The sequence below is a fragment of the Haemaphysalis longicornis genome, unplaced genomic scaffold, assembly GCF_048455015.1.
Source record: "Haemaphysalis longicornis isolate Haplotype H1 unplaced genomic scaffold, Haemaphysalis longicornis Haplotype H1 scaffold_6, whole genome shotgun sequence".
NCBI lineage: Eukaryota > Metazoa > Arthropoda > Arachnida > Ixodida > Ixodidae > Haemaphysalis > Haemaphysalis longicornis.
Window position 1 is genome coordinate 95,285,912 of NW_027526407.1, and position 25,533 is coordinate 95,311,444.

The 25,533-nt window shown below is 45.8% G+C and overlaps 2 protein-coding genes across 2 annotated transcripts in view; one reads left to right on the forward strand and one right to left on the reverse strand.

Annotated features, from left to right (window-relative positions):
- LOC144141056 (retinol dehydrogenase 7-like) overlaps window positions 1-16,990 on the forward strand; it is a 38,296-nt gene extending 21,306 nt beyond the window's left edge. The window contains exons 4-5 of the mRNA XM_077672562.1: window positions 4,546-4,678; window positions 12,608-16,990. Coding sequence (XP_077528688.1) covers window positions 4,546-4,678; window positions 12,608-12,944 — 470 coding nt within the window. The 3' untranslated portion in view covers window positions 12,945-16,990. The remainder of the gene's footprint in view (window positions 1-4,545; window positions 4,679-12,607) is intronic.
- A 1,254-nt stretch (window positions 16,991-18,244) lies between these two features.
- LOC144143144 (dehydrogenase/reductase SDR family member 9-like) overlaps window positions 18,245-25,533 on the reverse strand; it is a 54,493-nt gene continuing 47,204 nt past the window's right edge. Inside the window, exons 5-8 of the mRNA XM_077674950.1 lie at window positions 25,212-25,418; window positions 23,062-23,244; window positions 22,097-22,229; window positions 18,245-19,060 (exon numbers count right to left, since the gene is read on the reverse strand). Coding sequence (XP_077531076.1) covers window positions 18,709-19,060; window positions 22,097-22,229; window positions 23,062-23,244; window positions 25,212-25,418 — 875 coding nt within the window. The 3' untranslated portion in view covers window positions 18,245-18,708. The remainder of the gene's footprint in view (window positions 19,061-22,096; window positions 22,230-23,061; window positions 23,245-25,211; window positions 25,419-25,533) is intronic.

Genomic DNA, 25,533 nt, shown 5'->3' on the forward strand with positions numbered 1-25,533 from the left:
CGACTTCTTGCTTCTTGGTGAGCGAGGGGTCGGCAGCCGGGTAGATTTGTCTTTCCCCTTTGTAGTGTTCGATCCTTCGCGTTGTCCATTGATTGTGAGTCGGGTTGCGGGAGCTCTCGGTGCGTAAGATCTCGAGCAGCCTCGTTGGCCCGTTCATTGCCTTCTAGTGCCGCGTGTGCGGGCGTCCATATCAACGTGGTTATGGTATTTTGGTTTGTCTCGTGTACAAGGTCAAAAAACCTCCGTTCCAATTTTTTTAAACAGCGTACGGTAAGGGCGCAATTCTGTGTCGTATGGTAGAGAACTACAAATAATGCGCCTGAAAGAGGAGCTTGTAAATGCTGGTGTCCATCCTGAAATGTGTGTTGCAGTGTAGGTGCGATATAAGAACGCTGGATTTCAGTGCTGTGGCTTTTACTGTTTGGCTTTTACTTCTGATTATGACATAGGCCGTAAAGGCGACATAAAAGGGTAATACGGCGACGATATTTAGGTGCAAAAAGGGAGAAGGGTCCCGATTAACTACCGCTTTTAACACTTGTTGCCAAACGGCAAATATAAAGTTTTCATACACCCTTTAGACGTGTTAAGACGCTAATCTTAGTTTCGTACGAAATATTTGGGTTTTAGTCCAATAAATCAACGATACGTCCTTGCTCGTATTTTGGGCATGTGTCTTGTGATTCGGATATAATATCTATTGGATTGCCTAAAGGGTGAGTGCTGACAGCTAGGGCAGTTGTACACTATTCCTCTTCCGCGCTGTTCCTGGTGCTTACGGTGGCTGTTGATATAGCCTAAACCGTCCAGTCGGCTACGGCTGCCACTTTGGCGTTTATTGCTGGATAGCCTCTGCGGCATCTGTATAGAGGGTGTCAGGGTTGCTGCCGTATATCAGGTGCAAGGCTTTAGCCAGTGCGGCGCGCCTGCGAGAATGGTGCTGTGGGAGCATAATTTCTGGCTATGGATGGTACTGTTATACCCGCTCTGATTTCCGGGGCTATTGGTTTGTTCTCGCGAGGGGCAAAGGCGGACGTCGATAGCCTTAGCTGTCCGAGGAGTTGTCTCTCTGCAGGGGTGCGTTTCACGCTTTAAAATTGACTGACTGTTTCAGATTATTTGATTAACTTTATCATTGCATCATGTATGCCCGATCTGCGCTTCAGCATACCTGCTGACGCGTAGATAGGGAGACCTGTCGCCGTTTTTACTCCGGTGTGCAGTAGGATGTACCGCTGCTGTGTCTCGGCCTGGCTCAGTCGTTGATTAGGTGCATTGTAGTCTATGCGGCGAATGATTAAGCCTGCACGATGCGTACGCAATGTGTCTGCTTCTTTCAGGCCGTGGTGGCAGTCGCTTTTGCAACGGATCAATCATGTGGATTATTTGATTAATTTGTTTTTTTCACTAGCGCCAGGGTATAACTTGCCTTCGCGTTCGTTTACACGTGCAGCCCTAGCAACGGTAGCCTGCCTGCTCTATTAACTGGCTCGCCCTCGAAGGCGACCGCGATGTCGGGTGGTGGGCCCAGTTTTTTTACTGCATTTGCTTACTATGAAGAGTTCTGATGTTTGTGATGTGCAGGTTATTCCTCTTCGCCTTGCATATTGTTTGGTGTCGCTCGCGTCTGGACTATCAACGTATGGAGCCGCTGGTAATCCAGATCGTAATATCATCCGCGAACCGCGCGTTCCTGATTTGGTTTGTGTGGGATTTAAACCAGGGTCGCCGTAGCTACAGGTGAGTGCGCTAAACAAAGCACTAACCTGGCACCCTGTCAGAATGAAAGAAGTATTGGCCTGATGCGAGGGTAGATAAAGGTGCGCGTGTCGGCACGCGTGTGGAACAGGTACACGTGGAGGGGAGCTCTGGCTGTATAGGGAAGCTGCCGTACGAATTGCGGTTAGTTTGTCTTTCGGGGGAATTCGCGTCAAAAGACGAAGAATAAAGAGACGCAAACACATTGTAGCAGTGAAGAAGTCTTTGGTAACGGGTGGACTTTCGCCCTGAAAAAGAAAGACAACCACCAAACCGAAGTGCCAGACGAAGTTTTCTTGGGCATATTTGTATGTTTGCTTCAGAGCACGCATACAGGCTTCAGACAGGCGCACAGTTTTGTAGTTTGCCCTGCTCTTACTGGCTAACTAAAGTTGCGTTTACGGTCACCGCAGAAACTGCCGTCTTGACGCCACAAGGTTTGTGACGGAGTTTATGCTGTCACAAACTTCAATATTTTTACGTTTGAACTATTCGTAAATAATGTCCAATTATTGTATGTACAAGCACTAATAGACCGGTTAAGCGTGCCAACTATAAGCTGAATATACACCTGCGGAGAGTATCCCAATGGCAGCAAATACTCTGTAACGATAGTGCCAGTGTTGCGGCAATTTCGGGCGTCCTTTTCTCGTTTGAAGGCCTTAAAATGGCTAGAAAATCTGTAAAGGTGGTCTACAGATTGAACCCTTCATTCAGGCAAAATAATTACGATGTGTTTAAAGCTCTCTTCGGCATACCTTTAAAATATTTCGCGTTGATGACTGGATGCCCACGCTGCCGTAGAGTTAGCGAGAAGTTGCTTCCCATACAGAATAATGTTTAAAATTGCCAGTACTTGCTATGTCATTGCTGGAAGGGGAATAGAGGATAGCCACTGTTTTCTGTGTACGTTGGGGTCACTGGGACACCAGCTTGCGTAACAGTCACAGCAATTATGGAAACAAGGCAGAGAAGGCTAGGAGGAACCATGAATTTTGTCAAGTTTTTTTTATTAGCCTAAACGCCCTTCCGGGCATTACGGATGGGCGGAACAACCAAATCCCACGGCTCACTTGGAAGTACCAGTGAAGAATACAGGTTATAAAAAAATGATTGGTTCGGATTTATTCAAGGAAAGTAAAATCGGAACAGAGAGTTCCTAATACAAAATACAAGGAAGTAACAGAATACTAAAGCGCAGTACTAAAATCAAACAACAGAACATTAGCTAGAAAAATGAGAGGACGTATGCCCTAACAGATACGGGACATAGACCGCAAACACAGGGTAGCTTGTTTTTACTACACTCAGAAAAATAATTCTGCAACTTTGTCGGCAAAATTTCCGGCGTTTGCGATATTTTTTGGAGAAGGCAGTTTTTGTGTAGCACGTTACGGCGTGTTCTTGTTAAAAACAATATGGTTGCAGATTAGTTCTAAATAAATGAGACAACGCGTGGTACCGGTAATGCCAACTGCAGCCTGTGTGCCGGGGCGAATAAAAAAAAAGTTTCTTGAGAATATAAATCATGTTCCCTCAAGCTGTCGTTAGAGACCAGAACTTCTGGTGTATTTGAGAAATATCCCAAAAATTAAGGCGTAAAAAGGCCTTTCTGATGTTGTTATGGCAAACTGAAATATTTGCAAGAAGTAGAAAGTACAATATCAATGTTTCTTACTTCCTGTGTGCTCGGATACGTGTAAAATAGAGTGCTTCCTAGCGAGAAGTCGCTACTTGTTGATTTTGATAGTCGAGGCGTAAAGGTAGGCATTTTCTAATTATTCTGATACATTTGATTTGTCTACCCTTTAAAGGGGCCATTCAGAGAAAATGCAGGTTTGGGTCACTCTAAAGATTGCCTCGTCAGAATCCCGCTGACACCACTTTAAACGTAAACTTTGCCTAAATAGGCTGCATAATTAGGAAAAAAGGGGATGGCCATGCGACCCACTAGCTCATTTCCCTTAGCAGTACCTATGATGTCATACCAGCCCGCTCTGCGATTGGCGGAGGCCGGAAAAAGCAAGCGCAAATTAGGCAGAACTTATATGCTTGCCGAACGAGATATTTGCGCTGACATTTAGGGCACATTCTTTTTATATTAGTAGGAATGGTGGGACAAACAGTAAAAGTTACGAAAGCACACGTAAACATAGTACCCATGCGTACTGCACTGGTAGTGCGCGCACTAAACTTCATTTAGATGCACAGCACTGAGGGGCTTTGGGGTTGCCTCAAACGACACTGGCCGATTGACGCAAGCGACGCTGTCTTACGTGAGCATATTTGTCGAGCGAGCACCATGTTTCACAAAGTGATTATTTTCCTCCATTAACAAAAACAAGCCAGGTTTAAATACGGTCACAAACAAACCAAAGTCAGAAAACGGCTTGCTGCGGTGGGGTGGCGCCTTCTAGGTTTACTAACCGTAAGCAAGTCTCGGCTCCGCACCAAGTTTAGCCGAAAAACCCGTTTCTATGATGTCACTGCAAACGTTGTTCACACAGACGTTTTGGCGCCAGAATGAAAATTTTAGCTTACATTGATTAATTTCGCAATGAAAAAGTCATCGTTTGCTTCCGGACAAGCGCTGGGGGCACTATAGAACAAGAAATCTTTCAAATAAAACAAACTAGTACTTTGTCTTTATGGCCCCTTTAAGGATAGACAAAGCAAAGGGTAAGGCAGGACGAAAAAGGGTTTAAGAGCCATGATTACCCCTGCCCTTTGTGTTTTCGCAGAGTAAAAGCCTCTGTTCTGAAAAGAGCGTGCTTTTCTCTTACGCAGCGAGCTTCACCATGCCCGAGTACGTCACGTACTGCATGTCCAAGCACGCTCTGGCCTCGTTGGCAGAAGGTCTCCGTCGCCAATATCTCAACAGAGGAGTGCACGTTTGCACCGTGGCGCCTGGAGTGTTCAGGTACCTTTCCAAGTTTTTCCCTCATTGATATTGCTGGATCATTCTCTTCTTACACCAGTTCGGAGATGCTTCTTCTCCTCCTTTTTTTGTGTTCTCTGTACACGTACCTTACGTAAATGAAATGAAAATGAAAGTTTGGGCAAAGTTCGCGAGTGCCAATCGCTTGAAAACTGTAGACAGTGCTACCTGCCTTTTGTAATTTTCTTATCCTAACCTCTGACGGATAAAACCTGATGACACGACTTGCCATTCTGACGGTATTCAAAACCAGTCGAGAAGAGGGGGGCCTTCAAGTTACTGCTCCACTTTCTGTCCATTCTATCTAGCAGTTGCGATCCTAGAAAGAAGGAACTTTACGCGCTGAACTTAGAACAGTCGTGTGTTGCTGTGCGTGTATATGTCAGAGGGGGGCATAACAGAGAGAGGGAGACTTTAATAATCAAAAGAGGTACTCACGCGAATCTACCTCAGGATTTCTCCGGTGATCCGCATTCCAGTGTTTTCCCAGTCACGCTTTCTAAATACCCCCTCCAAACGTGCTGTGTACAGTGTTGCTGAGATATCTCCCCTGTCGTACGCCCTTATGAATCGAGAATCTGTCGCTTTGCTGGTTAAGCCTTATTCCGCCGTTCCGTGTTTTATATACGTCATTTAGAAATATGTTACAGGTGTGCCCTATTCATTGCTCGTCTAATGCTTTCAGCAATTCTACCCGGCTTACTGAATAAAACGTTTTTTCGCCTTCTACAAAACAAATTTAAAGTTATTACGAATCAACATGCCGAAAGCGCCCTGTTCAGCATTTGTAACGAAGCTCTAGAGCAAGTAGAAGCGTAGAACCACCTCGGACAGGTTGTCTCAGCTGACCCCAACCACGACAAAAATCCGGCGCAGACGAGGTGTGGGCTGGTGTGCACTCGGCGGGCATTCCAAAATAATGCAATGTAGGCTACGTTTATCACTGAAAAGAATTTACAACCACTGCGTCCTGATGCTGATGACATACGGAGCGCAAACTAGGCGTTTTACTAAACAACTTAAAAGCAAACTTAGGTTGCCTCAATGGGCCATGAAACGAAAAATGATAACAGTAACGATTTGGGCACATAATAGCTCAATCGTTAGGTTTGGTAGTCAACGTCACCTGAGCCAAGTATAACTTTTTTTACGTGCAGCGGAATGCTCACACTTTTGTTGCAAATTTTGTTGCCGCGTTCCAACCTTTTCCTGTGTGTTTTTGGGCTCCGCCATTCCGTCGCATGTACGTCGTCGATTCCCCCCATGCGTCACGAAGCAGAAGTCCTGCTATGGTACGGATGTTTCTCGAACTTTTGGCGAATAAGCGTCATCTGCTCAGCGTCGACACATCACCCTGGTACCCTTGGTTAATTAGAGCTTCCTGCAGCACGCTTCACGCTATCGTGTCTGTCTATCTTTTTTTTTACATTACCACGATTTTTGTTAAGGCGTGCTAGTTAGGCCCACACGACGACGACACGACGGCGGCGCTGACTTCCCAGTTGGCAGACTGCCTTGTCACACGACACCGACGGCGACACTAACACGACGGCCCATCGAAAGTCCACGTGGTGTCACTGGCAAGCTGACCTCAGACACACCGACAATACCGATAGGCGGAACGGTCGTCGGGAATCGATGAAGAAGCGGAAACCGCTCCCGACGACATTCGTGCCGTAAAGAACGCGGTTTAGTTCTTTTAGTTTTTCCTGCGTGTAATGAACAAGGTCCATGAAGCCCATACAACTCAATACTACCGCTAATATGATCCGTTTTCTGGCTTACGACGCTTTTTTTTTGTTTCTGCTTTGGCGGCAGGTCGTTTTCCGGAGTGGTGAACTACACATTCGTGGGCGCCCAGCAACACTTGTAGAAAATATAAGCTCAGTCTAGAGCAGAAGAGGATTTATGGAAGGTTTATTAGGTAATAAGGAATCAATATCAGCCAAAGTTTCTAGCGTAAAACGTTAAAACAAAATTACGGGGAGCACTATTTTGGAAGGGCGAACTCGCAGTAGCAGCCGGGCGCTAATTCGCGATCGCATTTCTCCCCAAACAGGGCTGTTACTGGAGATCACGTATGATGGTGGTTGGTGGAACCTTACGGCGCAACTGTTAAGAAAAGTTGAGTTAAGCAGGCAGGAATTCTTGAAATCCGATAAAAAATCTAGATATGGCAATAAGGGTGGTTCTCAATTTGGGTGTTGGGTGTACTCCTTCTTTCTTTGTCAGTATTTTTGTTTTTGTTGTTTTGTTTTTCCTATTTTTTGTTCCTGATAAGGCTAAGCATATATATATTGGCCGTCATGTAAATAAAGAATCAGTTGGAAGGGAGCGCTCGTACGTGTGTATTCTTTCCGTCCCGTGTGTTTCTGCTGCGCTACATTTGATCACGCTCAATTTGAAATACGGGTCATTTCCGTGCCATCGCCAGTTACGTCGTGGCGCAGTACACTAAAGCCTCGCGCTCTATCAAGCAAAGTCGCCATTTCAAATCGGGGCAAGGTCTTGTATTTTTTTTATCTGCGCGGTGTCCTTAGTGGCATGCTTTGCGAACTGTATTCGCGAATCCAGAACAAAACGTTGCATTGAACTGTGGAACTGCTAAATCAAACATCAAGCATCATTTCAGTCATTGGGACGATTTTTTTCAGTTTTAAACTTGTGTTTTGTATATCTAAAAAGGCAATTGTACTTTCTGAGGAAAAAAAAAACGATGCATTTTTCGAAATTGGCATGTCTTTGTACAGAGTAAACATAGTTTACTCTTCCACCCACTTAAACAAAACACAACCTAGGCTTGAGTGGAAGGGGGGGGGGTTATAGGGCCTTGGCAGGAAACCAAACCATCCACATATCGCAATTGGCTGCACTGAGCACGTAAAAAATGAAGGAACCACCGTTATGGATAGAAAAGGGGCTACAGGCCATCTTGGGGAAAAGCGACGGTAGAACAAATGTTATGTGCTATCATATGCACGGTCGAAGGAAGAGGCTGGCGCGCACGGCCCGAAAACTCACACTGCTCTTCGTACACCTTCGTGAAATCGGTTACGGTGTACTTGTGAAGTAGTTGATAAACGCATGGTCGCGTAGACACTTCTAGGAAAGTAGGGAGTGGGGGGGGGGGTAATAAAATGCACGGCACACTCTAAAAAATTCCCGCATTTCCCCGAGGGGAAGAATGTGAAAGTGCGAATGCACGAGTTGAATTTGCGCGGTTCGGTAATGTTCGCGAAAGAGAGATCACACACACACGCACAACTACAAAGAAAGAAAGATGCATTTATTCACAGACACCTATTTGTGTTGTCGTTGTACTTGATTGCTAGAGCGGATCTCAGCTTTGAAATTTCGTGTCAGTACTCTAGCCCTTCTCACGCCCGATTCTTGGCCAATCCCCCACGTGGGTATGTGCCATGTCAGCGGCCAGGCAGCGCGCGCCCATCTCCCCCCGTTGCCAAGGAAGACGAGGAGATTCTTGGCCAATCCCCCACGTGGGTATGTGCCATGTCAGCGGCCAGGCTGCGCGCGCCCATCTCCACGTGCGCGGACATCGCCGGTGGACGCAGGTTCAGGGTCGCTTAAGAAGTGCATTCGCACTTAAAAAGGTCCCTCTACCGTGTCGTGTAGCCCTTCGGCTGCTGTATTGTTACGGTTATAAATGTTATCACCGATGGGAATAACGGCATAAAATACAGTAAAAGCTCGGTAATTCGAACTCGGAGGGGACCATAAAATTGTTCGAATTAAGCGGAGTTCGAATTAGCGAGCGGGCGCTAGAATGAATGGATATCTCGCCACACGGCGCGGGCAGAGCGCAAGGACGCTACCTGTGAACTCGTTATCTTGAATTAGGCGCCACTACACGTTTGTGGCAGGTGATTTCGTAAGTAATGTTTCATAAATAATAATGGTTGCGCATGAGCACTGGCGCCGGTGGCGGGGCGCCCTCTGTACTACTGAAATAAGCTGTTGCAGGAGCATAGCGCGCGAGCCACGCTGTTGTTTTTCGGTTTCGATGTTTTGCATCTCTAGAAAATTTCTCTCGGTTCGGATCTGCAACACATTGTAATTAGTCTTGGCCGACTTGTTCTGCGAGGAGCGATGGAAACCAGGGGATCCCAGTTCGAATTAACCGTTCTGCATACCGCCGAGTTTGAATTATCGGGCGTTTTTCCCCCTTGAAATATACCGGGCTGTGGCTGGACCAGGCCGTGGGTTCGAATTAACTTGTAGGTCGAATTAACCGAGCACGAATTAACGAGCTTTTAGTGCAATACTACTGCCTGCGTGTGTGCGTGCATGGCTTCACCATAACAAGACCAAGCTGAACGTTGGCGCGAACGAGCGGCCAATTAAGCATTATGTAAACCGACGTCGGTTCGGAGCGCACGTACGTGCTCATTCTAACAAAGTTTGAGGCTATTTTTTAGTCATTTGCTCACATATGTTAGACTACCATGGCCAGTACAAGTTGTCGCCGCGTACGCGCGGTGGCAGGCTCTTTCTCTTTTCGCGTGATCTTTTGGCGTAGTGTGGAAGTGTAACAGTCCCGCCTCATTCTTTCTGTCCGCTTTTCCAGGCGTGACCGGAGTACGGGATTCATAAGCAGAGTGATATAAAAACAGTAAAAAACAGAACGCAGAAAGTCCAACGGCCCCATCCGAGGTCGATGGTGTGGCGCCGAACATAGCAGCAGCAGACGACAGCCACAACCGGATGTTCTTGCAGACGTCACCGAGAAGGGGGGCATCATGGGAAGTCACGCTCGCGCGGTGCGAGGAGGTGGCCGAAACGAGAGAGAATCGCCGCGCGGACGCAAAAGCAATGTTTTGATTTGCAATAACTTCACTGATACACATCGCTTTAACAAAATTCTTGAACGAGGGGATTACTAGGATATTGGTTTACGTGAAAATGTGAACACCCTTGTATCGGTAAAACCTTTTCTCAGGGCTCCTTTGAGAGAGAAAAAGCGAGCTTCCTGGATGAGCAATAAAAATAGAGTAGAGGATATCATAGCTCAAGTACAGAAAAAGACACTTTCACTGGCCACGTAGTTAGACGAAGTGACAGCTGGTAGACCACCAGGGTAACAATGGATACCGCCAAACGGGTCTAGAAGAAGGGGAAGAAATAAGAGAATTAGGAGGCAGAAAATCGACTCAGGCAGCTAAGGACAAGAGCGGTTGGAGGTTGATAAGAGAGGCCTTCTTCCTGCATTGGACCTACTAGGCTGTTGATGATGGTCACGATAGTGTCGACGGAACAGCAGGAGGAGTGGCGCGTAGCAAGTGGACATCAGCACTCGGTCACACCGCGTGAGCAAAACATGATGACTTATCCGAGTGTCGCCAGCGTTTCGCAGAAACCCATGGCGTCACCACACATTCGCGGTTTGATGTACGCATGAAAGGCGCTGGCAGAGTGCACGAACTTGCTGATGAATGTAGCCAGGGAGACAGGTGCACATGTAACCGCTCACCCGAATGGCCTCTGACCAAAAACAGTTTCATCTGCCAAAAGCAGCTGTCAACACGGCCTACAACAGGAATAGAAGTCGCCATTCGCCCTTTTTATTGAAAGCGGCCATCGGATATCCGCAATTTGCATTTCGGTAAAGATTGTGCGGGAAAGGAAAACATGCATGAGGACTAGTTGGCCAAAAGTGTCTTTCGAAAATCGGTGTCAGTGTGATTTTTTGGCTTTTTGTTAAACATGTGTAAGGACTGGGGAAGGACTGCCGAGTGGTTAAATAGTACAGGGTGGTTTTTTTGGAATTGACCAAAGGCACAGAAGCCCTCCACTCTTGTCTCTGCGGTTCGGCGAGAGGGATGTCGAACCTGTTCGTTTGCAAATTTGTAGCCCGATAATAAAGATTGGGTGGTAGCCCACACGATGTCAGCAATATTTCGGGGTGCACCCCTCCCAACGTGAGCCTGTAGCAAGCGGCGTGGGGGTTAGCATGTCCTTCAGGACGAGTTGGGTAAAAGTAAAGGGAAAGTCCAATTTTTCGGCTTCCAGGGGAAGGGTGATTGTGTAATGAGAGGTATTCTTTTAAGTTGTGACGGCAAACGGAGTCTGTTTATTGCGATTTAGTGTTTTATAGGCGTTTCTTCAGGCTTTCTTACAACCTGGGTGGAGGCCTTGGTGCATATTTTTAGAATTGCGACGGACAGGAATGTACCCCCCCCCCCCCAACTATCGGTGAAAAGAACATGGGGGTCGGGTGTTTTTCCTGAGTCTCTGAGAAGAACCAGAACCGATTACCTGCGTGAAGACTAGGTGTGACACAAACACAAGACGCCGAAACAACCAGATCGTCCGCATGCTACATTTCTTGTAATCAGTATAACTTTGCGCCGACCGTCTGTCCCTGTCGAAAGTTTGGTATCACTTTTATGATCTAAGGATACAGCAAATCGTGGCTTACGTTCGTTTCCAAATGAAGGCTGCGTACCAATATTTTTGTTCACGTAATGAACGCGCAACAATTCTTTGAATAAAAGTCATCAGTACCTTGAAAAGAAAACACAAATAAGAACAAATTTAACTGAATTTTTTGTCGAAGTATTGTCTGTTGGGTATAAAATCCTCGCCATTCTCAGATTTCCTCGAAATAACCCTATATCTTCGTGTGTCCTAGAAAAGACGAGGCGTTTTGCACAGCATTTACCGCGTGTACTTTAAACGGATACCTCGAACTTTTGGAGAGGAAACAGCACCTTTAGCAGCATCATAAAGCTCAGTGGTAGTTGGGAACTTAATTGAGGGAAAATTACACCCGGGCTGGCAAGCGGGAGAGGTGCTTAGTTTAGAGTTCCTGCGGTTGTTGCCACCCTGCGAGTCCGTGCGCCCTATTGCGGGTGGTCCTAAAGGTCATAGCTGAGCAGCGCCGCCACACTCACTCTTCTCCCCCCCCCCCGCTGTTCAAGGGTAGCCGAGCTGCTTGTTCGGCGTGGGAAATTCAGGAGGTTAGCTGCGGTGTAGTATATTTCTTCGACTGCGGGCGTTTAGGCGATAGCCCATGATGTCTGTTATATGTAATAGTACGCTAATGTATGGTACGTTCATATTTGTAGCTATTCCAGGTTGGTTGGTTGGGTGGTTGCCTCATACCATGGCACATTCCAACGCGGGGGATTAGCCAAGGAGCTCTGTACCTAATCAGGATGTGACCCAAATTATTTTAGTGCCCCAACTTGAGAAAAAAGTAATACAGAACAGCTTTTTTTTTATAATATATAAGTATAGCGAGGAAGAAAATTTTAAAAATGTGAACGCTTAGCTGGCTAGCAGGGAAACCAGCCTGGCGCCGCAATTTAAGAGTGAAGGGCGGGCACAACATCTTTGTGGCAAACTCCTAGGGCGGAAGCGCCTAGTGGCAGAACCTCGGAAGTAGATAGAGGAACGTGGAGGTGCCTAAAGTTTGACTCCAGATGCGTGCGTCGCGTTGGGGAGAAGCTGTGGCAATTAGAAAGGAAATGTTTTATATTTTCCAGTTCTTTGCAGAAAGGGCATTGCTGAGATGGAGGCACGCCAGATTTACAAGGATAAAAATTTAATGTGGGAATTTTGCATCGAAGTTTAGTGATTGCTACCTCGCATAGCCATGATTCACAAAACATCGGCTTCCATGCATTCCGAAGGTATCCCAGGGCAACAGCGTTTGCTCGGGTGAGCTTCTTCTTTGGGAGCGTATAGGTGTATCTTGATAGGTGGGGCTGTTGGCATCCTACCCGATATAAAAAACGGCTGAACCCCACGCTTTCGCCTATACATTAAAAACTTATAAGATTGTGTGAGCGTTGTATATACGTGATAAGACACTGAGACCAAGGTCAGATAATATTCTTAGATGATTTCAAAGGCACTGACTTTATCGTTCCCCAAATTTCCATTTTGCAGAACAGCGATGGCCGAGCACGAGAAAATGAGCGCAGAGTTCGACCGTGACCTGGAGCTGCTTCCGGAGAGGGTGCGGAGCAACGTCGACAAAAATTGCGTGGCTCGCTTCAAGCGCAGTGCAGAGGTGTTGCACAATCTGTTCATGAAGGATGATCTGCAAGAAGCGGTGGACGCCATGAAGATGGCCGTCCGAGATCGCCTGCCCCGGGCGCACTACAGACCCGGTGGATGGCTGAGCTGCCTCTTGAGATTCCTGCACGATATCACGCCGGCCGAGATTTCGGACGAGGTCATCGACGCTGCCCGCCGAATAGCCCCGATTGTGAAAAAAAAGTAACGTCAGCTGTCGCATGAGCAATACCGCGAAGGGCTGCTTATCTATTTGGAAGACATTATACAGAGGCCCCAGCATTTGTAAATTCAACGCCCGTTAAGGTATTCTTAGTTTTGGGCCACTTATTTTTAGTTGTGGTTGCGTATATCAGGAAAAATAAAAAGTAAACTTCTCTCCAAACCACCTCGAGAAAGCCAGTGTACGGTGGAGTGGTTGTTGTCTCCTTTTCCTGGGCTAGAGTACATTAAATGTGGTCAGCAACTAAAAAGTTAGTTTGTCACCATGCGGATCATAAGTTAAGGGGGTACCAATGAAATAAAACTTGGACGACCTTCGCCTCCAACTAAGGATTTATTGCGAGGCAGGGTTCTGCAATTGATTCTAGCAGAACAACGAGAACGTCCATGGTTATCTACCTGCAGGAGAAAGCGGGCAATGGTCTAACCCTACTCTTTCAGTTGATTCAGTTGGAACAGTTTGCACCAGAAATATTCATGCTTTTTAAATGCATACTGCACTGACTAAAGACATAATAAACTCTAATGCCGGAAGATATGTGCCACGTACGCCAAGACAAGACAATCAGAATCGGAAACAGCTTCCTTCCCTAAATAGTTTTGTATCACCGTTTGCACTGGGAACAAATACTTATTGCAAGTACTTGGGAGCATCGTCAAAATCAATACAAACGTTGCCGGAGCAGAATCAGTGCATTAGAAAAATAGCTCAGATACAAACAGGGTGCCGAAGCGGAACGGAATGGAACCAAAAAACCGTAACCGTACCATTAGTTTTGCCGGAACCGAGCCCGTACACAAACCATTAATATTTTTTTACACGTTGAACCCGAACCAGAACTGAACTCAAGAAAGAAATAACGGGTACTGGTTACGACGAAGCGTTTCGACCCCCCCTACCCCGTTAATAACGCGCGGTCATCGCCATTCGGGGCTTTTGTCTTTCACGCACCATTAATTTCGCAACTTCTCACGCACTTTCCCCTTCAGACCAGCCAACACTATCAACGCTCTCTTCGTCGTGACAACTTGAGGAAACGTATGCCCAGGAATCTTTAAAAATGTATGCTACTGATTGTAGCGCGAGAAGAACGCAAGGATGAGCTAAAATAAATGTCGCACTATCGGCAGCCTGCACGCTAAATGAAACATGGACTTTGCCCTTCGCCCGCTGTGATTGTGGAAAGCAAATCGGAGCACAAGATTGCTGCACATCAAAACGGCAAGGGCCAACACCCCTAAATGTGAATACTAGTTGCGTTTCACAATTTTCTTGCAAAAGGTAGCCCACCTGGAAGGTTTAACTACCCGATAAGACAGACCTGACAGAAATTCTCGGTTTCTAAGTCGTTGGCTGCCGACCACAAGAATGTTTGTTTGGTGACGCCACCTGGTTGTCGTTTTTTTACATAGACGAAAAAAAACAAATTTTATGTGCGAATACCCCCAGGCGGGGTAAATTGGTGAGCCGGCTTGCACTATGCAAGGTTCCTCATAGCATAGGAGTAGCTTCTGGGCGTTCAACAGGGCCATATGTTTGGGAGGTGCGTTTCTACGAGAAAACAAAAAGGCTGGGGCCAAGCGTGGGGTTTCAAATTATTCCGCGCAATGTTCCCACACTAACATATCGTGACCTTTTTGGATGCCTTCTGGCACCGAATAAGCAAACACCGAAAGACGTAGTTTGCACTATCATTCCATGGCCAGACCTTTTACCGCTAAACGTTTCATCACTGCAAAGGCAACGAGCACTGTGGCGCCTGACATAATTTTAAATGTTTCTGACAGGGTAGGGCGTAAGGAAAAGCGTTTTTCGAACGGATTCAGACAATGTTAGTATATAGCACAGAAAACGGCCAGCGTACGGTACGCACTTCACCATTTTGTTAGAAAGTGTATCCCCTAACCTTGAAGGCAGAACGTTTTTTTAAGCGTACTGCCTTCCCATTTAAACGTACTGCCTTTTGAACATCATTGACGTAGACGACTCATGCGGAAGGCCGGCCAATCCCGCCCTATTTCATTTCCCAGCGCTCTTCCACTATGTTTGTTCTACTGTTTCGGCTTTTTTCAGCGCTTCGTCGTTTTTGAAAATACACTCACACTGACCAGCCTAAGAAGTATGCTGCTCCGGCTACTCTTTGCGTAACGAGAATCCTGCTGTCAACAAATTGAAGAGCGCCCTCCCCAGAAAGTTCCATCTCGTTCTTCACGCATCGAATTAACGCTTCAGTTAGTAATCTCGTAGTCTCTTATAAGAACCCGCAACTTAGCGGAAGGGACGAGGACGGTGGTCAGGAGGAACGGAGAAGCGTGACCCACACGTCCGTAGTAGCTATCTCAAAATGCATTACAGTGACAACAGCTAGTATGAGTGACTGAGCGTTAACTAAAGCCCAATTTTAACACAATTTTGGCCCATACCCCCGAGAATGTGACTGCTAAGAAATTTACCTAGGTGTCCAAATGATCGAATTCGTAGAGGGCATTTCCGTGGCTGCTGTAGGATTTTTCTTTTTTCAAATAATACGACCAACGAAAAAAAGTACACCACTGGCATTTAAACATGTCCCTGCACTCGCCGGTACGCAGCCCTAACTCTAGGGCGTTAACGATCAGGGTAATGGGCGATTCCTGAGAAAATATTGCGACTTCAGCGAAAAAAGGAAGCGGGAAAAAGTATCTCCCACAACTAGCATTATCACTGGTGTTTGCATTAGGCGGTCCCTAGGACAGCATAATGGCTGGGCAGGAAAGTAGCTGCTTAAGCACCACTACTTCGTCGGTTTTTCTGAACAAATTAATGTGCCTGATTTCTCACTGTTGACTTAAACATTGCAATTCCCTCATTTGTAAAAACAAAAACAGTACTTTGAATACACCACATTTCTATGTATTTTATTGTCACTTTAAAATACAAAAAAATTTGTTCACACTTCGCTAATATTTTCTTGCGCGAACCGGACCGGTCGGGATGTCATTCAGTCTAGTAGGAACCGAACCGGTATTTCTTCGGCTGAGAGCACTGGTTAAAATAAGTGCCGGAAGTTTAGGTACTTTGTAAGCGCGATAGGAGACGTCAATTTTCATTGTTTGCTAATGCGAAAGAACGTGTGCTTTCGCAGAAAGCGGTGTCAGTGCATCACGTTACTGATATTTGGGCCATTGTATCCCGTTCAGTTAGGTTAGATTCAGGAAGCAAGTCTAAACTTACGAATTCCCAAGATGTCCTCCTGTTGAATTCCTGTTTGTGGGTAAAATAAATTTTCTGCAGAATTTCCATGGGTGGCTAAACAAGTACCAAAAAGAAGACGTTTTTTTCACAGCTGCGAATACGTAAATGCCAGTTTTCAGCACACATTCAGAAACAATTTGTGCCCGGTACACATATTTTTTTATTTACGTGTTAGTTTCTCGAATCCGAAGTTGAGAGAAACCAAGCAACTAGTGCACCCATCAGTCTGGGGAAGAAAGAAATGTCAGCCCTTTAAAAACCATGCAAATACGGAGGTCCTGTAGAACAAACACATTGCATGCGGAAAAAAAATGTTTCAAAGTTCATCCAACAAAAGAGGGGTAAAACGGGGTATTTTATCCGAAAACCCTTGTTTCCCGATATTTCTTCATTGAAAAAATGAAGAAATATACAAGGGTAAAAGAAAAAAAGGACTATGATACAGGGTCCTGCCTGCAACAAAAATTTTATTGAAAGTGAACACAGATATATGCAGGAAACCAAACAATCACGTGATCACGTATCACTGCGCAAGTTTACAACGAGCCACAAGAAAAAAACCTGCGAACTCTTCCACGTGCGGTGTTTCGCTTTAAAAAATGTATAAAATTTGATACCAGACAAGAAATAAAATCACTGTTAAATACCACCACAACTCGAGCGCTCACACCATTGCACTCGTTTCTTCTCACCCCCACGCGCTGACGTTGTTTTTGGTAACTGATGCGGTATTGTTCAATTTGTGGAAGCAAGCACACTTTCTGCAATGCTGCGCCATATGCAAATACTACTCATCTCTACAACGAATAATTTTCGGTCCATGACAGTTTTACTGGTAGGTAATTCCCATCCTTTTTTTACACGTGCATTGGAAACAAGGAACTGCCTAACGCAAGCAAATGAATCTATATTGCCATTTCTTCAACTTTTCGTGTAGGTTATGTCAACGAACTAAAATATGTTTACTCGTGTTTTCTCTCAAACAAACGTTCCCTAAACGTGGAGGGGAAAGAATGCCGTAATCCTGATTCATAAATAGAACAACAAGGACGTACTTCACGGTACAGTGAGTCTACACAATCATCTACTGAATTGTTGGATGTAGCCACGGGGTCGGGTTCAAGAAGGTCAGAACCTGAAGAAAAAAATGGCGGTTTTCTTTAGCAGGTATTTGGAGGGGCAGTAATAGGAAAAAAGCAGTGGAGTAGTCAGCTGATGAAGCGGAGTGTTTGCCTATTGTAGGAATGCATGTGATAAGCGGGCAGCCTTAGTTATATAGTTTAGATGCCAGGTGCAACAATGCCCCAAGGAGGGGAGAAGAGGAATTTTAAGGTTGCGCACTCATTCTATGATGATATGACAGAGTTCCAGGTTGTGAACAGAACTTGCATTCGGCAGTGGATTGAGGAGGGAACATACGATGGGGGCAGAGGGGATAATGAAAGGTATCTTCCACCCAGGAAGAAAACGTATTGCTTTAAAGTCTGTAGAGAAGTGATTCTACTTTTTTAGGAAGTTGAGATTTCGAAAAAGAGGGGTTGTCTGTGGAACCAATTATACTGAGTAGCGGCTGGAAACGTCACAAGAGTGATGGACAACGCCTTCTCCTCGGCAGCCTGGTGTGTGTTCTTGCATTATGAGTCGGTAATGCGAATTGACCAAGAAGAGTTGCAGTGCATGTGCGGATTACATCATCTTTTCCCATTTCTCATTGAGGTTTTTGGCGACCATTAATTTCTGCATAGATTAGGCGCCGGGATTCGGTGGATGATGAAAAGCTGAAACTGTTAATTTCGTGCTTACTCCTGTTATGTTGAAGGACTATTTTTCGCGCAAGCGAGATTTATGTTCCGTTTTTACTTTCGTTTGCCATACCCACACCCTCTTAGTTTACAGAACTGAATTTGGAATTTTTTTCTGGCGAGGACAACAGCAAACAATATATATGAGCTTATCACCACATGAACCTCTTCGTCCCTACCGGTTTGAAAACTACCATAAGTTTTAGAGATTGTGCTTTTTGCCTGATGGACTGTTAGCAAGGCCAATGAAGCAATAAGGGGCTGCACGAACACTTGAAATCTGACGTATTTTTCTGCCGTTAATAAGTAATACCAAAAACTCAGTCGGTGGAGCCCAAGCGACATTTTATAAACTGTCTGAGGGGGGCAAACTCCTTCTTAGCGAGAAAAATGATGCCCTTAAAGGTTACACTTAGACGCGTAGTTGACTCGTGATCGTTCACCACCAATGCCAGTTTTTCTCTTTGCTGTGTTCCATATTCCAACAAAACTTGCCGCTTAACTTTGAAATGCGGGCTAGTTGTTGTACATTCATGGTGGTAACTTTGTGCGCGCAATACATGTCTTGGCAGTGGTGGTCTTGGTGTCTTGTTTACGTTGTGTCCTCATTTCATGCACGCAAAGTAACGTATACAATTGTGCCGAATGACAATTAGCCGAATACCTTGCAATCCTGAAAGCTACGTCGCGAGAGGTTTAAAAGCACTGCTCCACTAGCAAGGCGGGTTGTTTATTTTTTCCTTCACTCCTTTTGACTTAGCCACGGTAAACAGAAGAGCGTCGGCGACATCCGCTGGCAACCAGTGATTCAAGCAACGCACGATGGTGTCTGCCACTCCTCCCGTTTTGTAATGTGCTTTTGGCCAGAGTTCGCTGACAGCCAAAGCCATGTCACGCACCACCTCAGTGGGGTCGTCTCGCACAAGGCCTTCCAGGAAGACCCTAGCCGCGGCTTTCACTTTGGTGACCGTTGCAGAGTGAATGTTCTTCTGCGTTTCATGAGGCAAACCATGGAGGAGCTCGTCGACTCTTCGGGACATTTGGGCGGGATCCACGAGAGTTGTCCTGTATGTGAAGAAGAAGGGGTGGACAGAACGGCACTATACTGGGCACCATCATAACCGGATTGAATCGCACTCGTATCGTTGGTGATCCAGTGAAAAATAAATCTGTTTTTCTTCAACTCCAACTTCTCGTACTTAAACAACGCTTTAAGACGAGGACAAAAGAAGAGTAAACGCATTGTCCTCGTTCATCACGCGCTATTTAACCATGTACCTGAACCAACTAGCCCCACTGTAGATTCTACTGAACCACAATTTTTCTTCTGCCGTCAGACACATGTTGACTAGTTCGAGTAATCTTTATGCAAGAAGTTTTCGTCACTTGTTTCATTCGACCTCACAGCATCTTTGTATAAACTTTGCCTAAAATCGGACACAGCAGTAGTTCGCTTTAATATGTGAACTTTTTGTATCGTTGTGATGCAGATCGCTAGGCTTGGGACTGCGGCATATTTGCTTGCTGGCTGGCTAGCATCCGTTGCGAGCACTTGAATTGACGGTCAAATTTCGTGCTCAGGACAGCTTTCTGTTGTAAATGTGAACTGCGCGCCATTTATGTTTACGTACATATGAATGCAGGCACGCACACTCACGCGAATGCACACCCGACCACTCTGAAATTTTTTTTCGTAGGTACGCCGTAAAAATTTCGTAGAAATTTCGTAGAAATTTTATTTCGTAGGCCTCATTGCTGTGTAACAAGCCAGTCCCGGAAACCCCAAGCATGGCAGCAACGTGCGCTTCATTGAAATTCGACCCGTGCGCGTCATATTGAACTTTCGCGAAGCCCGTATGAATTCCTCATGGACATTCGTGATAAAAGAATATTTAACACTTTAAACCAAACGTCCGGTGTCTTGAATAAATGACCCCAAACATGGCTGAATGATGGTACACAGCATTGTTACTCAATAAATAACAGTTCTCAAAGTCCCCATAGGTCCCATCTATCAAAAGCCCGTCTGCAGTGGGCCGCTCTGCGCTGATGCAAGCCAGGGGAAAGTTGAAGGGCCTGTCGTCTGTCGGCAGTAATTTGAAGTAGTGCTGAGGTGTTTGCGGCTACTGCTGTAAGTCATAAAAGCAGAAACCGTGAAAGCACAAGTTAATATTAAATAATTTATGTCTTCCAATTCAAAAAGCAAGCTTTATTGTATAAATATTTTCTTGTTAGTAATAGCTCAGCTAAGTCCAGTTTTTATCCACTAGGTGCCTCGCCAGTATACTTGCCCATTACCTTCGAAAGAGCAGGAGGGCATTGGCAATCCGAACTGAAGCGGAGTTTCGCAACTGGTATACATTGAGGAACTCTGGGTACCCAGGACGCCCGATGGATGAAAGAATAAGGCTGCGTCTGGAGTGCTGTCGGACGTCCCTTTAAGCAATCTACTAAAGTGACGTCCGATGAAGTTACATTCCCTAACGCCAAGTCTGGCACTACTTTGCACTCCCAAGCGTGCTTAGATTCGCTAATACCAAAGCACTTGTCGTAACCTGTTCTAACGTAACCTAACCGAATGTAACGTAATCTTCGAAAAGAGCGCATCACTTAAAATGCTGAAAACTAATTACGAACCCCAATCAACAAAAGGTGCATCGAAACAACACAAAATATAAAAATGAACGCCGAAGATAGGTCGAATCGAACCTGGATTGCTTGGATCCCGAGTTAAATGTACCACAAGCTTTCCAAAGAAGCTTCTATTAGCCGTTATTTGGTAAATGATTTGGAAAGGACATAAGGTGAATTTAAGTCTGTGGTTGTGATTGTCGGGAATGAAAACGAGCACGCATCCATAAAGCCTCGGTAGATCCGGCTCTTGCTGGCTTAAGGTAGGCCGAGTGAAACAGTGGTAGCCCTTCATTCAGAACTGCGTACTAAGTACACGTAGTGAATATCTATGAGTAATTTGAGTATGTTAGTTATCCCAGGTAGCAATCAGGCGAGTAAAACATTCAGCCACCTTCACAATTCAGATGCGAAAACTGGGGAAACAGCAGAGCTGGTAGTCTTCATTAGTTTAACTTATCTTTTTCTATAGCCTTAGCCTTTTCTCTATAGTGTAGTTTGCTTTTCTATAGCTTTAACTTCACTAGGTACAGCCAATCCCCAACGCGTGTCCTCCACCCGCACATCTGCGATACGACGCGCACTCTTAACACTTGTTCGTTGACTCCTTGTCTCCTCGCCCCTTTCTCCTCACAATTCTTCGCCCAGACTTTTTCTCCTCCCCACTTCACTGCGCCGATTTCTGATCGACGCCCGGCACAGCTGGAACTCAATTTGAAACAGCGCCGCAGTTAAAAGGCACGTTATTAAAATGTGCGCTTTGTTTGACGTGCCCTGTAACCCCGTCACGACATTTACGGAAACGAGATTTTAAATCGGTGTACTAACGGAAGGCGCACGAGCACTGCAAAGCGGATAAATTGAATTGAATTAAGTAAAAGTATGTGCGCAAAGGAGGGTCTACGTCCTAAATGCAAAACTGAGAGGGGGCCGAGATGGTATCTACTAAGAGAGGAAGAGAAGGGAAGATGGTTGTGACAACGCGAGGACACGTTCGGCGACTGGACATTATTGCTTTAGCACACACTAAATCGGAAGGAGTGCGAAGTAATTTGCAGTCGTTTGTGCATTTTGTAGTTTACGTCTTCGTCGGTCATATATAACCATTGTTTTGGCGCTCTGGGCCCCAGTTAGCCTTGCGCCAGTAACATCCAAACAACATCATCATGCATTTTGTAAGGAGATGGCGATTACCCCCTTAGCATTTGTTTTTTTTTTGTTTTAGACCGGTGCCATCATGCCTTGTTTCTTTCCGCGAGCCGAGCATGAGCTCCCCAGAACACGACTCAAAGAGACGCATGTACGGTATTACGCCAACCACCTGGTACAGTGCTTCATTTGTAGCGAGCAGCCCCTTGCCGTATTTATTGTCATAAGACTTGTGACTGTGCGAATTCGAACGTCAAAATTTAGAAACATATTTTTTCGTACCGCTGTTTTACTGACTATACTACCAGGCAGTGCTCGTACCTGTACGCCGTAGGTTCAATGGTGCTCACGTGCAGTCCAGTGCCGTGAAACCTACGGCGCAGCCCATCGGCGAACGAAACAAGGGCATGCTTCGACATGCAGTAGGGCACGGCCAGTGTAGCCGTCATTCGGCCTGCAGAAACAGGCAATCAGGGTAAGTTCAAACTAGAGCTTCAGGTTCTCAACCTGCATCAATGATGTGTGCGGTGCCATCGTGGGATATACTTCACTTTACACCTCCAAAATTCAGTACACACTGACACACTTTGTTATTCTCGTTTACTGTGAAACCAGTCGCTATTAGCAAAAATTGTACCGGACACCCTACGCACAGCTGCATGACGACTCCCCACTTGAAAGGGACCCTGCAACACTTTTTTCAACTTTTCCTAAAATCTTAGATGCTTGCAGAACGTATTCACCTAACACACCCAGTACTTAGATTATGAGATGGCAAAGTATCTCAGCCAAAAATTACGGCTCTATGCCCATCATCTAACCTGTCATCATCATCATCACTACTAGCCTATCTATGCCCCCAGCAGGGCAAAGACCTCTCCCATTAATTTCTAATTATCCCGGGATAATTGGAGATAACTTGTAAACTCGCTCAAAAGATTTTTGCGTCTTTGCCGGTCTTGACGTTCTACGGCGGCTCGAATCACGTCCCTAAGGCCATGTAGCGGCTTTTGGCCGGTTTTCATTCGGATGCAGCAACGAACGCTTATCGATAGAAAAAAAAGAAGCCACAAAAACAAACCAGAAATGGAAGCCGTGTCTGGTGCGACAAGCAAATCACGCAGGTCCGCTCCGTGCTGGCGATAACTATAGCTGTTGCAGTGGTTCTAGTCGCGAACTAAAAAGGGAAAGCGTTCATCCAAAGTGTTGCGGGGTCCCTTGAAAGCAGGAACAAGGAGTTCATTCTCTGACGCCCTAGCGTCCTCTAAGAAAAGAATGTGGCGTACCGAACATGCTGGCTACGATGACGATTCTTCCCTGCTGCCTTCTCAGCAGTGGCACGCACTTCAGGACCACCGAAGTGACGCCGAAGACGTTCACGTCGAACAGTTGTCGCATCGCTCTGTCACCATGCCATTCTGGCGGTCCCACGGTCATGATACCAGCGTTGGCAACCACGGCCCACAGCTCTGGAGGAATGACAAGGACAACGAACGACCGGATGATGAAGCCTAGTTACGCTAGCATAGCGCACAAATGGTGTTCGCGAAAACTGAGCAATGCGAATATAAAGATGACGCTCAGAGGAAAACGTTTCCTCACCGTGAAGTTTAGAGCAGTGTACAGCGGCTGTGATGAAGTGCGGTTAAAATAAACAAGCCATGATAGTTACGAGGTTAATAAGAACATAAAAAGTACAGATGAAAGGTATAACAACAACACTTTGATAGTATAAGTATTACTTCACAATCAAGCACACGTTGGCAGCCGCATTAGGCATTTACGAAACGACCGTCGTTTGGGAACTTAGAGGACACTGCAAGTCTATTGCAACGCTATTGAAATGACAAGGCCCTACAAAACTGTGTGTTATGAACCTGGTAGGTGGACCGAACTATTGCCCTCAGAAGCACAAGTCCCATCACCAGTGATGTCACTTGAAAATTACGTCATTTTTTGTGATGTATTGCATATTGCTTTGGTCTCACGTCCACCATGGCATCAAATTGGGTGTCACTTCTCTAGTACTTTGGGTGGTTATATGCCGGAAAAGACTGAATACATACGCACCCATAAAGATAATACCATCGTTTGCATCCGAGGACATCCATCTACTTTTATCAACGTTATCTTAGTATACAGATAGCTTTGCGGAAACTCAACGTTACTTAACGACGTAACGTCCGGTCATGATTCCCTGTATCTTGCTACCAATTTACACCGACCCCTTTCCGAAGCGAGATTTTTTTACAGTGAATGTAGATCCTCGCGTTCAGCTTGAAAATGTCGCTTCATCTCTGCTAGTCTACCGGATATCCCCATGCAAAAGGCTGCGTCAGTCGACGACGCAAAAAAAGCGAAATAATGTTTCCCAGATAACTAAGAATATCGAAGCGCAATCTCGATATATCCGCCGTGAGCTTCTTAAGCTATGATGTAATGATATGAGGTTGCGCTAAGGTACCCTAACACAGATCTTACAAAGGCTTTCAGTCAGGAGGGATTCTTGTGTCCAGGATATGTTAGCAGAAGTGGGCTGTAAGGATCTCACTCAAAGCCTTACAGTCGGTTATAAGATATAGTAAAAGCTCTTTAATTCCAACTCGGGTAATTCGAACTTTCGGTTACGTCGAAATCACGCGCTCGTCCCGGCATTCCCCGTATATTTCAATGGGGGAAAACTCCCGATAATTCTAACGCGTCGGTATCCAGAACGGTTCATTCGAACTATAATCGCCTGGTTTCCATCGCTCCTGGCAGAAGAAGTGGGCACCAAGTGATCACAATGGGTTGCAAATGCAAACCAAACCAATGCAAAACAACGAAACAGGAAAACAACAATGTGGCGCGCGCGCTACGCTTCTGCAACAGCTTCTTTCACGTCTACAGTGGGCGCCGCGCCCCCGTCGTCAGTGCTCCGGCCCATGCCATTATTAGTTGCGAAACAATATTTAAGAAATCACCCGCCACAAACGTGTAGTGGCGTCGAATTCGCGATAACGAGTCCGGAGGTGGCTTCTTTGTGTTCTGGCCGCGCAGTGTGGCGCGATTTCCATTCACTCTAGCGCCCACCTGCTAATTCGAACTCCGCGGAATTAGAACAATTTTATGGTCCCCTTCGAGTTCGAAATAACGAGTTTTTACTGTATAAGAAGTCACTTTGAGAAAAATAAAAGCAGTGAAGCTTCCGCCTATTGGTTTTGGCGCGTTTCTTTATTTGAGGTCCAGGAAATTGCGAAGTCCGAAATGTGTGAGCGAAAATAAATATGAAAGAACAATTGTGCTCAATCATTAGCAGGAGTAATAAAAAGGGAAGGTTTGTGTTACTTGAACATCTTTAAGGGCATTCGGTGGGAGGAAACAGATATATGTTCTATACTGCTTTAACTGCTTCCGTTTCAAACGTTGGTTGCACCTGAAGGACGTATGAACTAACCGGTCCCATCGTCACATTTAGAGATGGTGTTGAAGGCTTCAGCGACTTCTCGTTCCCTCGTGACGTCAAGTTGCAGAACTCGCACACCGTGAATGAGCTTGAGATGCGTGGCTCCATGACTCGTTGAGCGTAGGCAGCCGGCGTAGACGCGAAATCCATCTTTTGCCAAGCGTTTGGCCAAGAGGTGGCCAAATCCCGTGTCGCAACCTGCATGCCAAAGATAGAAGCTATGAAGAAAACAGGCAGCACCCTCCGATTCCTAAACAAACACATATTTTTTACTTCCCAACGTCCATCGAACGCAGTAGCGATTACGGGCAAA